The sequence below is a fragment of the Thunnus maccoyii genome, chromosome 7, assembly GCF_910596095.1.
Source record: "Thunnus maccoyii chromosome 7, fThuMac1.1, whole genome shotgun sequence".
Classification (NCBI taxonomy): Eukaryota; Metazoa; Chordata; class Actinopteri; order Scombriformes; family Scombridae; genus Thunnus; species Thunnus maccoyii.
In genome coordinates this window covers 5423511-5436006 of record NC_056539.1, presented here as the reverse complement: position 1 = coordinate 5436006, position 12496 = coordinate 5423511, and the positions used below count along the sequence as shown (strand labels likewise).

Genomic DNA, 12496 nt, shown 5'->3' with positions numbered 1-12496 from the left:
CACATTAGCATGTTAACTGTATAGCATGCATGGATTTGTGCATGAATCTCACAGCGTTATATTCCGCACACCATCTCATCACAAATTCTCAGCGATGTAAAGCCTTTTTCTGAGTGAACAAGAATATCAACTACTGACTAAAAGGCTGTTCTTTCTTGTCACTTGTGTTCAGAGGATTTCCTTTTCATGTTTTTTTTCCCCCCCTGAAGAGAGGAGAATCCTTTGTTATCAACCCAGAGTGGATCCTTTTAATGTCACCTTCAGGATTCATTTGTTATTAGACATGACTTTGGATAAAAGACAAAACCAGGCCAACAAGGCGAGAGAGAGAGAGAGGGGCGAGTTATGTAGCAGCAGATGCAGTAAAAGGATTGAACACAGGTTCTTTTTTTTTTGTACAGGTACAGAATATGAAATCTTTTGTGTAAAAGCACCCAGAGAGCAGAGGACACTGACACAGACTCAAACACAGCTGCCTTTTTGTCCGTGACTGACAGCTCACATCCAAATTGTCTACTGATATGTAATGCTAAATGAACCAGATAAACATGTCTTTAAATAAGCGGACAGCCTTACCAACCCCCCTTTCATCAAACCTGTGGGTCCCCATCCCCTACCAGCCTCCCCCACAACAACCCACACAACCCTCCACCACCAGCCCCCACACGGACTCATGCTGTTCAGGGCCCCAGACCCTCTGAACAGAGCCCGGCTAATGGAAAGCTTTCAAGGCGGCCAGAGAAATATGTCGGCTCTCATTTGGCCTCCACCATTTTCTCATGTCACTAGTGTGTGTGAGAGTGTGTTTGTATGTGTGTGTGTGTGTGTGGTCATGGCTTTAGAATCACACACACACGCACAAACACCTTGGGACATGCCATTATAAACAGGCCTGAATACTGAAAACAACATAACTGTCCACCCCCCGTGCACACACACACACACACACACACACACACACACAGACACATACACTTTCCTGCATGAATGTGTCATATTATGTTATGCGAAGTGATTTCAAGAGGAAACAGACTCTGTTAGCTTTGAGTCTGATGCCTAAGAGGCCACTGCTCGAGGATCTTAGGTTACCTTAATGTTTGTATGGACTTAAAGGACCAGTGCGTACAATTTAGTGACATCTAGTGGTGAGGTTGCAGATTGAACTGAATACCCCTCCCCCTCACGATAGTTTTTTTCCTAGGATGGTGAAAACATGAACGGCCCTACTCTGCCTCTGATTGGCCTCTTACCCTGATATTCTTACCTTTACCCTAACCAATCTCACTCCTCATACCTAAACTTAACTAACCCAACCAATGAAGGCAACGAGTACTAGCCAGTCAGAGGCAGAGTAGGGCAGTTCATGTTTTCACCATCCTAGGAAAAAAAAAATTAGCCTCTCCCTCCTCTTCCAAGCGTGTAGGAGAACCTACGATGGCTGAGAAATTTGCGAATAACGCAAAAGGCCCTCTCTAGAACCAGTGTTTGCTTTGTCTGTTCTGGGCTACCGTAGAAACATGGCGGTGCAACATGGCGGGCTCCGTGGAAGAGGACCCGCTCCCTGTGTAGATATAAAGGGCTCATTCTTGTAACAAAAACACAATGATTCTTATTTTCAGGTGATTATACACTAATTAAAAATTACTTATGAATATTATATTCCATTTCTGCCAAGTCTGTTCTTCTAGATCCCACTAAATCTTACACACTGGACCTTTAACAGTTCAGTAATGTGGCTAGGTGCTTTAAAAGTTACAACTTTAAAATCAATTCTGGAACAAACAGGCAGCCAGCGTAGAGAAGCTAAAACAGGTGTAATATGATCCCATGTCTAAGTTTCAGTTAAGAGCCCTGTGGCAGAGTTTTGTGCAATCCGTACCTGTCTAAAACGTTTTGATTAAGGCAGGTGAAAAGAGCATTGACTAGATACCTCACACCTTAAGAAGAGTTGCTTAAGACATGAGGAGATACTAAACTACGTCACTTACTGATTACTGTTGAAACATAAACTTGAGATAAATGGGCTTATTAATGGGGAAAAAATCTCTTAAACAATATAAAAGTCATAAACACACATTTGCATCCTTGTTTCATGCTACAGTGTAAAAGTCAGTAGGTGTGTCAAAGCGGTCCAGGCAGGCAGGGGAAGCGTGTTGTAGCCGCGGCTGGCGCTCCAGGAGGAGGCTTGTCAGCCCGAAGAGGCCCGACTCTCCCCACACGTGTTCAGCCCGTCAGCTGCCTCACTGGTGTCTCTTGTTATTATTTTCCTCTCATTCTGCTGCCTTTTCTTTCCAGAGTCATGAATAATTTGTGTCTACGCCTTGTTGCTTGATGACAGCTGTGCAGAAGGTTTGCAGTCTGTTTTTCAGATCAGGTGAATAATGAATAAGCCTCTGCAACAAAAGAGCTGTGTCCTATATGAGCCCGGCCTCTCTTCATCTGTCCTGGCTTAGTTGGCGTGTCAACTGGGGAGGGGACAGGTGAGAATAAAAGTCTCTCTGATGCAGAAAACTTTCCCAAACGAAGTGTGTATGCAGAGGGTATGAAAACAGTCATCAGTTTATTTAATATCTTTTCATCTTCCAGGAAGCTCTTGTTATCGTCCCCACACAAGAGCATATTAATCAGTGCTTTTTCTCCGAAGCTTGCTCTTTGAAATTCTGTGTCCCTCTCATCTTATCTCTCTATGTATCTGTGAAACCTGTGTGAAATCTGCTGAACAGAGCGTGAGAGCAAGCGCCACATTATTATCACAATATACACAACAGGCCCGCTCACCCTCAGGGGGAACAATCACATTGACTCTCTCTTCATGAAAGTGTCCTCTCTGTCTTCTCTCATGAGCATATTAAGCAGATGTTGCTGATTCCAGATATTGATGCTTGTCAGCTGCGTGTTTGTGATCTTGATCTTTGCTTTCTTTTTAAACGGTATCGCATATGATGTTTTGATCTGATTCTCTCCTTCACTCCGTCAGGCCACATATCATATTTGTAAATCAGGAGATGGAGTCTGGTTTCAAAAGCTGTTGCAGCTTGCTGAGTAATGTCTCTTCAACAATTTTCATGTTCCATTTCAAAATTTTGTGTCTTTACATAGCAAAAAAAATGTTATATTAAAGTATTTCTTGAATAATCTAAACTCTTCTCTACAGTCGTTTGAGACAACAGGCCCTGTCACAGGTATCTGACAGTAAAACCCATTACAGATATTCTTGTTTTAGTCCAGATTTGGAATTTACGCAGTTTATTTAAACTGTGGAAGATACAGAAAAATCAAACACCAATGTGCTTCTAAAATCCCTCTTTTATAATTCATGTTTAATTTCAGATTAATAATGAATCATCCAAAAACCACGAAACCCAGAATTCTGAACTTTCTAATTGCACAACTGTGTCTGTCAAGAGGAATTAATTCCACTACCTCTGTGTGTACAAACGTGTGGTTGTGTGCACAGATGTGTGTATGTGTGTGTGTGTGTGAGTGTTGCACATATTCCTTGAGTGTGTTTGCGTGCACTTCTGGACCAAGATGCAGGCCAAGATTTGAGCCTTTTAGACTGCAATGCTCTGATTACTCGCCCACCCCGATCGATCGAGCCATATTCTATTCATATTTGATATGCCTCGGGGCAGTGGGGTAATGCTTTAAAAAAAATCCACCCCTGCCCTTGGAGGAAATCTGGTCAGCCTAATGGTTTGTTTGAAGATTTTTGCTTGAAAAGCCTCTTTCTGAGATTGTGCTTGAGGAGCTTCTCTCAGAGGGAATCATGCAACACCTTACGAGACAAACAAATCGCTCAGTTTCTAAATAACAAGCTGTCGTTTTAAAGAAGAGGCATAAAAAAGTTATGAGAGGAGTTTGATGTCCAAAGTTCAGTTGATGTCTGCCCGCTCTGCACAGCGATGAGACATCACACCTAAGATGACCCACTTGTCCGTTACTGCTGAGAGTCGTGGTCATGCTGGTGGCTTGAGGCTGCCTCAGAGTGTTAAAGGCACTTAACGACAAACTCTTCATTCCAACAGGAGGAAATTCCCCTGTGCTGTGATTCAACATCAGCCTGAGCAGTGCGCGTACCCGTTTTTAGACAGCAGCATTTGTCTAAGTGATTTATCTGTGACGCTTGCAGCAATTTCCTTTATAGTCTGCAGATTTCCTGTTAGGTGAGCCACTCTTTGAAATGACACTTTGTGCACATGTAATTTTAACTAATTTTAGAAATAAAAGTATATGAGCTTTTTCCACATGTAATGTATTTACATCTCAAGAGAACAAATGACGTGGCTCTCTCCCTGCCACGCAGCACCAAGGTGCACAGCTCCAGTAAGTCTTGCATTACATCGCCATCCCTCCAGCTTCAAATGAGCTCGCCTTTTCCTGTTCCCCTTTAGTCTGTTCATCTGGGGGCTTAAAATATTCAGTATTTTCGCAGGCCTGGATGTTGTACGATTTTGGGGGAAGTGAGGCATAGAAAATCTTTGTGAGTCAGTGATTTCAATCAATGTTGAGGGAAGACGACTAACTGATTGTTCCTCTTTTTTTTCTCTTTTGCCGTGTTAGAGTAATAAAGATGAGACGGTAAGTTAGGCAAGTGATTAATCTGACAGTATCAGTGATGCAGTGTATAAAGTCTCAGCCAGCTGTTTCATCCATGTGATGGAAGTTATATGAAAATAATGCTATCTAGAGTGGAAACTCATTTCTCATGAGTAAATTGATTGGTTTTCATGAGTTTATTATGTTCTGATGATGACTAAATGGAAATCACACCTTTTTATTTACCATCACACTGTGTGTCACTGTCTGTCATAAGGATTTATATACCGGTAGTGTCTTTCATTTGCTGTAAACTCTGTGTCTTTACTGCCAGTGTCTCAATATGACTATTTTTTCCTGATAGTTTCAAACTGCACATCCAAATGAATCTACCCACAGGCCCCATGTGAGATCAATTTCTGCTCATCACTAACTTAACAATTCAGCAAAATTATTAATAATGTCAAACAAAAAGAATCTATTTTAAACTACTTTCTCTGCACCAATCCCCCAGAGGAGCACAGCTGCTGCATGCGCTGCCAGCTTTCTGCCAAAACTCGTTTTGTTTTGTTTTTTTTGTTTTTTTCTTTTTTTAATAACAGCCATGAGGGTAAAAAGCATCTGGTTAACGGTTAAATCAGCTCAGACTGTTTAAGGTTCAAACACATGGCTGCAGTGGTCAAAACAAACAGGAGCTGCGGTAGCCTCTGGGCAATCCCAATCACAGCAGCAAGATGCTTAAATGTCCAACATCAGCCTAAAGCTTTAATTCCTCTTCATAAACACGTCAGAAAACAAAGATCTTATTGGCTCATTTATTATTATTAGTTTGTTAGTTTTGTTTCGTGGGTGGAAGGTTATAATGAAGCGCTTTACTTTCAAAACTCAATTGCTGCACAAGCGCAATGAGAAATAATTCATAACGACATTAAACTAGCACAATCCGTTACTAATTGAAATAATAATAATAATAATAATAATAATAAAGTTGTAAAAAATATAATGTACAAATAAATTGCAATATTTTCTGATATATTATGAATACTATACACACAATAAATGGCGTCAAGGCTACAGAGAGTGTGAGAAAAGAAACAAGCTCTTTCATTTAGGTGTTTGTGGTGAAACTGATGAGCAGTCTGATCTAAACCACCGGTTTTATTCACTCCCTCCGTTTCTGTCATTTGGAAAAAAAAGAAGTCATCTTCTCATTTCATGTTTCACTATTGGAGTTTATTATTGCAGTTTTAATTTCTCTTAAACCAACCAGAAAATAAAATAGCCTGAAAAAAATGTAATTCATATTGTAAACGACTAAAATGACAAAAAAAATGTGCAAAATGTAAAAGTGTAAGATGCCAGCATGGTGAGAAAGGCTCAGGCTGTTTTGCCAGCAGCTTCGAACTGAAAACAAAATGCCTCTCTGTTCTTTGGAGAAACGCAGATTTCCATCACTGCTTCTTGGTAGCTTTATTGTCGATCCGGTTATTTAAGTGTGAGTACAAATATTTTGGGTGTAATGCCCTCTAAAGCTGATTCATATCAGTCGACATATAAACATGATAAATGAGTTTATCACGCTTCATCATATCTGATCTGCATTTCTTACAGTTCGCAGCTTATCTCTGGTTTTCTGGACCTTTAGAACAATCTGCAGAAGGTTTGTATTATAGGTAGTGTTGCCGATGTCTCCGCACTGCAAACAAGTCGTTAGGTATTCGTTTTCCTCATTAGAATAAATTATATAGCTATAAATTTCAATGCACTTTCATATGAAGTTTTTACGAAGCTAAAAGTGGATCAAAGTGAATCTTGATCCAGAAACTGTCCTCAAGCGTAATGTCTTATGTCTTTGTCAGATTTCTCCTCTCGTTTTTTTTTTTCAAAATAAAGACAGGGATTATATGACATGGTGTGCGCGGTGAGCGCGGCTCTTGAACGCTTCATTTCAGTCCGTGCTGCGTCTCTTTGTGTCTCCGCAGATCCACTTTTCTCTGGAAACCTTTGCCGCAGAGGTCGCAGCCGAAAGGTTTGTATCCGGTGTGTTTCCTGCTGTGTGTGATGAGGTTGGAGCTCTGGCTGAACGCTTTCCCGCACACCTGGCACTTGTGCGGTTTCTCACCTGGAAAAAAAAACATATTAAAATATATTTAGTTTCAGTTATATTAGCTAAAGCATCTTTTCTTCTTATAGCCTTGGTTATGAGCCATTTTTCCAATCTGAGTTTTTAAAATGTCTTCAAATCAGGAAGATTTTGGACTTTTGCGCACAGGTGGGAGGCCGGTTACGCACAGATTATTTATCTCCAGTAACAAATAACTCCTGCCAGGTGTACTGCTACGTGTTTCTATCTTTTCTCTACTTGCCTGTGTGAATGAACGTGTGTTTCTTCATATCTGATTTCTGGTGGAACCTCTTTCCGCAGTACTGGCAGGGGTAGGGCCGAGTGTCAGAGTGGATGAGCAGATGCGTCGACAAAGTCGACGACCTCTTAAAACTTTTACCGCATATTTTGCAGTCAAAACTTCTTTCCTGAAACGTGAGCAGAGGCGAGGTTAGTGACGATTTCAAGTCAGCAGTGCACCGCTGACAGGAAAGCAAAAACGACAACGAGAGGAAAAAGACAGGGGAAGGTGTGAATTAGAGGTTTCTTGGGTAAGTGAAGTCACCTGCGAGTGTACAGCTTTGTGTTGCTCGAGGCTGACTGAGTGTCCAAATGTTTTACCGCAGATTTCACACGCAAACGGCCGAGTACCACTGTGAGATCTGCGGACATGCACCTCCAAACCGTGCGGTGTAGAAAATACCTGGTGGACAGACAAACATAATAATGTTAAGGAAGATTTGGAGAGAACAAATCATTTAAAAAATATTTTGCGTAACTGAATATTGATTCCAGTTGGAGGTCAGAGGTCAGTCACAGAGCAGAGCCCCTGTTTGATGTCTTGCTCATACAAACTTTAGCAGTCAGTGTTTGCTTAGTTCCACAGTAATAATTTTGATTTACAATTAAAAACTCAAATGACCCCAAATCATCAAGTTATTGGTGTTTTTCTTTGAAGTTTTCATACCAAAGCCTGTGTAAGTCATCTATTTATTTATCCCGACAAAGCTGAGGTTGTGCAGACGTCTCCATCCTCACCTTACTGCACTCGACACACTTGTAAGCACCGTTTAGGATCAGACTGGAACACAGCAGGTCAGACGGGGCCTTAACATCGTGGCTTTTCCCGTGCAGGCCTCTCTCGGGAAACATCAGAGCAGCAGCAGCTTGCCTCCGGTACTCGCTGTAGGTCTCCTCTCCCAGAGCCCGGTCTGCGTACACGGTGCTCCTGTCCCCGTAAAAGGCCATCGCCGCCGGGCCTCCGTCCACCTCCACGTCCGGATGGAGGCTCTGCTGCATCAGGGGCCTCAGCCTCGGCCCCGGGTAGCTGCTCCACGTGTACGGCCGGAAGGGAACGGTGAAGGGCTGGATCTCATCCACCAGGGGGGACAACGATTTCTCAGAATCAACTGGAGGAAGAAACAGAGAGGTCAGATGAAATTTTAATGATACCAGTGCCATGGCTGAAGGAGGGGAGGGCATTCCCAGGGCTCCACAGGGCTGATACAAGGAGTCATGCAATGTTCTTTCAGAGAATTCCCAGAAGGTGAGACTGTTGGGAAAATCAGGAATAAAAGGGGAAAAAAGGCGTTCTAATAAAACAAGTCTGGGTAATTTGGCTTAAAGTTATTTCAAGGCCAAAAACACTATTCAGAACTATAAACAAATAAATTATATGACAAAAAATAGTAGCCTAATTAGTTATAGATAGGCTACTCACTGTGATGTCATCTACCACCAAGGCTTCATACATTTTTGTGGGAATTAATAGGAATGTGATCATCCCCAAACACAAAGTATCATCGCTTAAAATATATTGAAAAAATAAATGATCTGACAATAGATTTCAAACAGACATAGCCTCATGTAAAAATATAATAATAATCCAGAGACTTTAGCATTAAAAATAATGTGTTTTTTCTTTCTTTTGTAGTGATATCCCTCCTGGGCCTTTGATACTTGCAGTGCTAATGAAAGGAAGTGATGGAGCTGTGTCGGTGTGTGTGTGTGTGTGTGTGTGTGTGTGTGTGTGTGTGTGTGTGTGTGTGTGTGTGTGTGTGTGTGTGTGTGTGTGGGAGAGTGAGAGGGGGAGAGAGAGAGAGAGAGAGAGAGAGAGAGAGAGAACGGTACCCGGTGATGCAGAGGGGGACGGAGGCCTCCAGAAGTCTTCGTAGTCCGAGCGAGCGCACACACTGTCGGCGCAGCTCAGCGGGGATTTCGGGGAGAAATGAGCAGCGTCAGCCAGGTGAGAGTCCGGAGAGAAACCGTACCGGTCCACCGACATGTCCACCGACATGTCCGTTGACATGTCCGCCTCGTCTGGGAGCTTATCTGCTTCTGAGCGGACACAAACGACAGTCAGCATCCCAACGAAAAGCAAGTCAACAGGGTAAAATCCTCCATAAATCCATAAATAAATAAATGGCACTTAAATTAAATTTAGATTTATTTGGGCACAACAGCGTCACTGTCAAAATGAGTTATTAGTGTCCAAGTTATAAAATGGGAAAGCCAATAATACGTCACTTCTAGCAATATAATGTATCATAATAGAAAAACAATAGAGAATTTTTAAAAAATGATTGTGTCACTATAAATATAATGATGTTTAATTTTATTTTGCAGAGGAGATTTTTCTGTGAATTCTGTCTTTTGTTTCAGCACTTTTGGGAGAAAAAAACATTTTAAGGCCTATTTCAATAATCAGAACGGATGTTTTTAGTTCTTTAAACAGTTATATTTCTGATGCTTGTTTCCCTCTCTGTTGCATTACTCAATATGCCTTTAATTGTAATAATGCGTTTGTAAATCGCCTGTGGTTAAAAACTGAATCTTAGTCTTTAAAAAACTATATTTTATATCCTCAGATGGAGTACAAATTTTAACATTTAAAGAAACATTTTACGCAGTGAAGAATATTTCAAAGCAGCATCATTGCACATACCTGAGCATATGTGCGCCAGTATAGTGTCCAGTCTGCTGTAGTCATCCTCTAAACTGCGGGGCTGGTGGTAACTGTGCGCCTTCTTACTCTTCACCAGGAAGGAGCGAGGCATCTCTGAGCTGTGCACAAACAATCAGTGAGAATAATCCGGCTGTATAGAGGAGCTGCGCGATCTGAACCCTGCAAAGATTTGATCTCCACTGCTGGGGAGATGTGGCTGCAAGTGCTTTAAGAGATTTCAACCTGACGACGGAGCATGCGCAGAACGACCGTCCCGTCTGCCAGGTGTTGCACGGGCAGGTGTCACTGTAGCCCACTACACTGCAAAAAAATATCCGCCTGTAGTGTTTTTGTCAGCACGTAGCATGGTCACATCATTAAAACAGTCTGCAGCGTAGGCGACATGTTGTTGCTTCTCCTCAGTCCACCTCATTTCAGGACTTTTTTTTTTTAATAACGTGACGTAGAGATTTGCCTTTACTATCTTCCGCTGAACTTTCAGGAAACACTCGTGGCATTATTAGCAGCTTTTTGAAAATAGAAACCCGACGGTAAGTTTGAATCTGACACTTTTTTTTTGCAGTGTTGAGGTCACCGCCTGGAGCTGCTGGTTGCCCCTAGGATCAGACTGCAGCTCGTGTCTCCGGAGGAGCTCGTGGCCATCAGGAAGAGTGAAACACGCTTTATCAGCGGCTTGCTCAATCTTAGAGATGGACAGGGGGCGCAGAGGAAACACGGAGGCGCACTCCAGGGTGTCTGGGGACATCGCAGACAGCCTGCAGTTCAACGTAGTGGTAAATAAACGGGTGGGGGAAATTCTGAAAGCTTTATATAGGCTTAGCTCATCGTCAGTTACAGCATATATGCATATATAGCCTACATACAATTTCAACCGCACCACTCTGTGCATCGCTGTTGGCTTCTCAGGAGTGTGTTTTAGTCCGATCTTAAAACGCAGTGACACATTTGTGCCTGACAGGCAATCATTCAGTATAAGAAACAAAATGAGCACCTGTGATTAAACCTCACCAGGGGCTGCGGGGGTCCACACGTTAGGGAGGTTTTGTCCCGGTCTGGTGGTCAGTTGATGAGCCAGTAGACTGTTATTAGCTATGTGACAGACACATGCCGCCCTCACGCCTGCGGGGACAGTTTCATATTACCCCGGACATTATGCTGAAAGGGAAGAATCCCATAACAGAGACAACTTGTTTTCTGCAGGACGCAGATTATAGCGCCTGTTTAGCGTCATTACGCACGGAACAATAGAGCTGTGCGTCCAGGTCCCTTTTATTCTCCGCAGGTGGAATACATGAATCACCTTTAAGGGGGACTTGAATAAAATCAACTATGTTTATTATGCTGCATGTGAATATCAACCAATTTCTGCGCTTAAAACGTCTTACTTTTTACATTTAACTAAAGGATGTCAAATCTTAGATAAAGCTGCAGTAAGGCCTCGTCATACTACACCCGCATTTATTTAAACGTAATGAGCTCAAGTCAAATTTTCCACATCTGTAAAGATTTTTCCATTAAAACACACATTTGCAAACCCACATAGGTTCGAGTACTCTTTCAAACTGTCCAATCAGCTTTAGCGTTTAGTCAGAAGGACACAAAGCTTAATATAGCTCCATAATGAACTCTTACACTTTACAATGAATGCATTTTTACGAGAACAGAACTTCTCTCAGAAAAGCGTTACGGCTGCAGAGTAACCAGCCCATCAGTAAATGAAAGACAGGAAATCAAAGCGCCACATGCCTCAGCTAGATTAGACACATCACAGCGGTGGCATCCGGACACAGTGTTGGTCAAGATATGAAGATATGATAAAAGCAGAAGCAGACGGGCCCTGCTGCCCGCAGAGAGCCGATAGGCCGAGAGTTTCGTAAAGCTGCTTATAACCATCAACGTAAACACAACGGACCCATGAAAACAATAATAATCATAATAACAATTATAATAAAAAAGTTTTTTTTTATCACCCGCAGGTCAGCGGGAGCCAAAGTTTGTGTAGAAAGTATTTCTGTTCGTGTAGTTGTAAATTGAATTTTTTTTCCTGCGTAATTTTTAAAAAATATTTCTTAACCACTGGTGAAATTCAGCGTCACAAACGCCTCTACATGTGAAAACAGCAAATGATTGAAGCGTCCCACTCGGCACCTCAGTGTTAGATTTTAATGCGCCCTGGTGAACGTTAGAGGATTTCATTAGAACAAACATGCGGTTAGTTTCAGTATTTATAAATATAAAAACAGCAGCAGTAACGCAGTCCAGGCTGTACCCTGATTACATCTATTTAATAGCTTACATCATGCGATTTTATCTCTAATTCGGGTAGCGTTAAATTTAAATCTATTACAATTACACACCGATTAAATTAGAAATGATTTAAATCGGATTTTTATGGTAACAGAATCTGGCATTTATCAAACGAACAAAACAAACAAACAAACAAAAATATGTTGAACTGAAATTGTTTCAATGCCGAGGCTTCACACCAGCCTGAACACATCTGTATTAACTAACCGGCTCTCACTGCGTCATGAGATGCATTCAGGGACGTTAGTTTAGTGCTGCATGTTCAAGATATCCGCAAGCATCATCAATCACTGCATTAAATATAAAAAAACACTCTGATCTCACAGTACTTCACTTATTATAACTACACTGCACTCAACGTCTAATACAAAAAAAATCATCAGCGGCATTTGGCAGAAATACAAACCTGGTTAATCTTTCAGAGCGCCCGAAGTGCAATGCTCTCTTAAAATGTGGTTTTCTGCATGAAATGATTAGTAGTTGAGGCTTAGCTCTGAAAACCGCGAAAAATCACTTCCTGAAAGCAGTCAATCTAAGCAAGAATCTTGACAGAGGAAGGCAGAGTTGAGACAAAACATCCC

The 12496-nt window shown here is 41.8% G+C and overlaps 2 protein-coding genes across 7 annotated transcripts in view; one reads left to right on the top strand and one right to left on the bottom strand.

Annotated features, from left to right (window-relative positions):
- Nucleotides 1-8702, top strand: part of LOC121900165 (protein SPO16 homolog) — a 26612-nt gene extending 17910 nt beyond the window's left edge. The window contains exons 6-7 of one of the 4 annotated variants that reach the window (XR_006096912.1): nucleotides 6522-6568; nucleotides 8577-8702. The gene's annotated coding sequence lies outside the window, so the exon portion shown is untranslated. Of the gene's footprint in view, nucleotides 1-6521; nucleotides 6604-7777; nucleotides 7797-8576 lie in introns of those variants that run through there. The other 3 variants (XR_006096913.1, XR_006096914.1, XM_042416212.1) reach the window with 3 other exon arrangements.
- On the bottom strand, nucleotides 1679-12496 carry gfi1ab (growth factor independent 1A transcription repressor b). Of its 3 annotated transcripts, none has more exons than XM_042416207.1 (7): nucleotides 12322-12496; nucleotides 9588-9706; nucleotides 8774-8980; nucleotides 7682-8052; nucleotides 7209-7346; nucleotides 6906-7071; nucleotides 1679-6661 (listed from the first exon to the last, which is right to left on the bottom strand). In XM_042416207.1, the coding sequence occupies exons 2-7, from the start codon at nucleotides 9697-9699 to the stop codon at nucleotides 6483-6485; spliced, it is 1173 nt and encodes a 390-aa protein (XP_042272141.1). In that variant the 5' UTR covers nucleotides 9700-9706; nucleotides 12322-12496; the 3' UTR covers nucleotides 1679-6482. The 3 variants fall into 3 exon arrangements, with proteins under 3 accessions (XP_042272141.1, XP_042272142.1, XP_042272143.1); XM_042416208.1 differs by lacking the exon at nucleotides 12322-12496 and adding an exon at nucleotides 9831-9846; XM_042416209.1 differs by lacking the exon at nucleotides 12322-12496 and having other exon boundaries at nucleotides 8774-8977; nucleotides 9588-9701.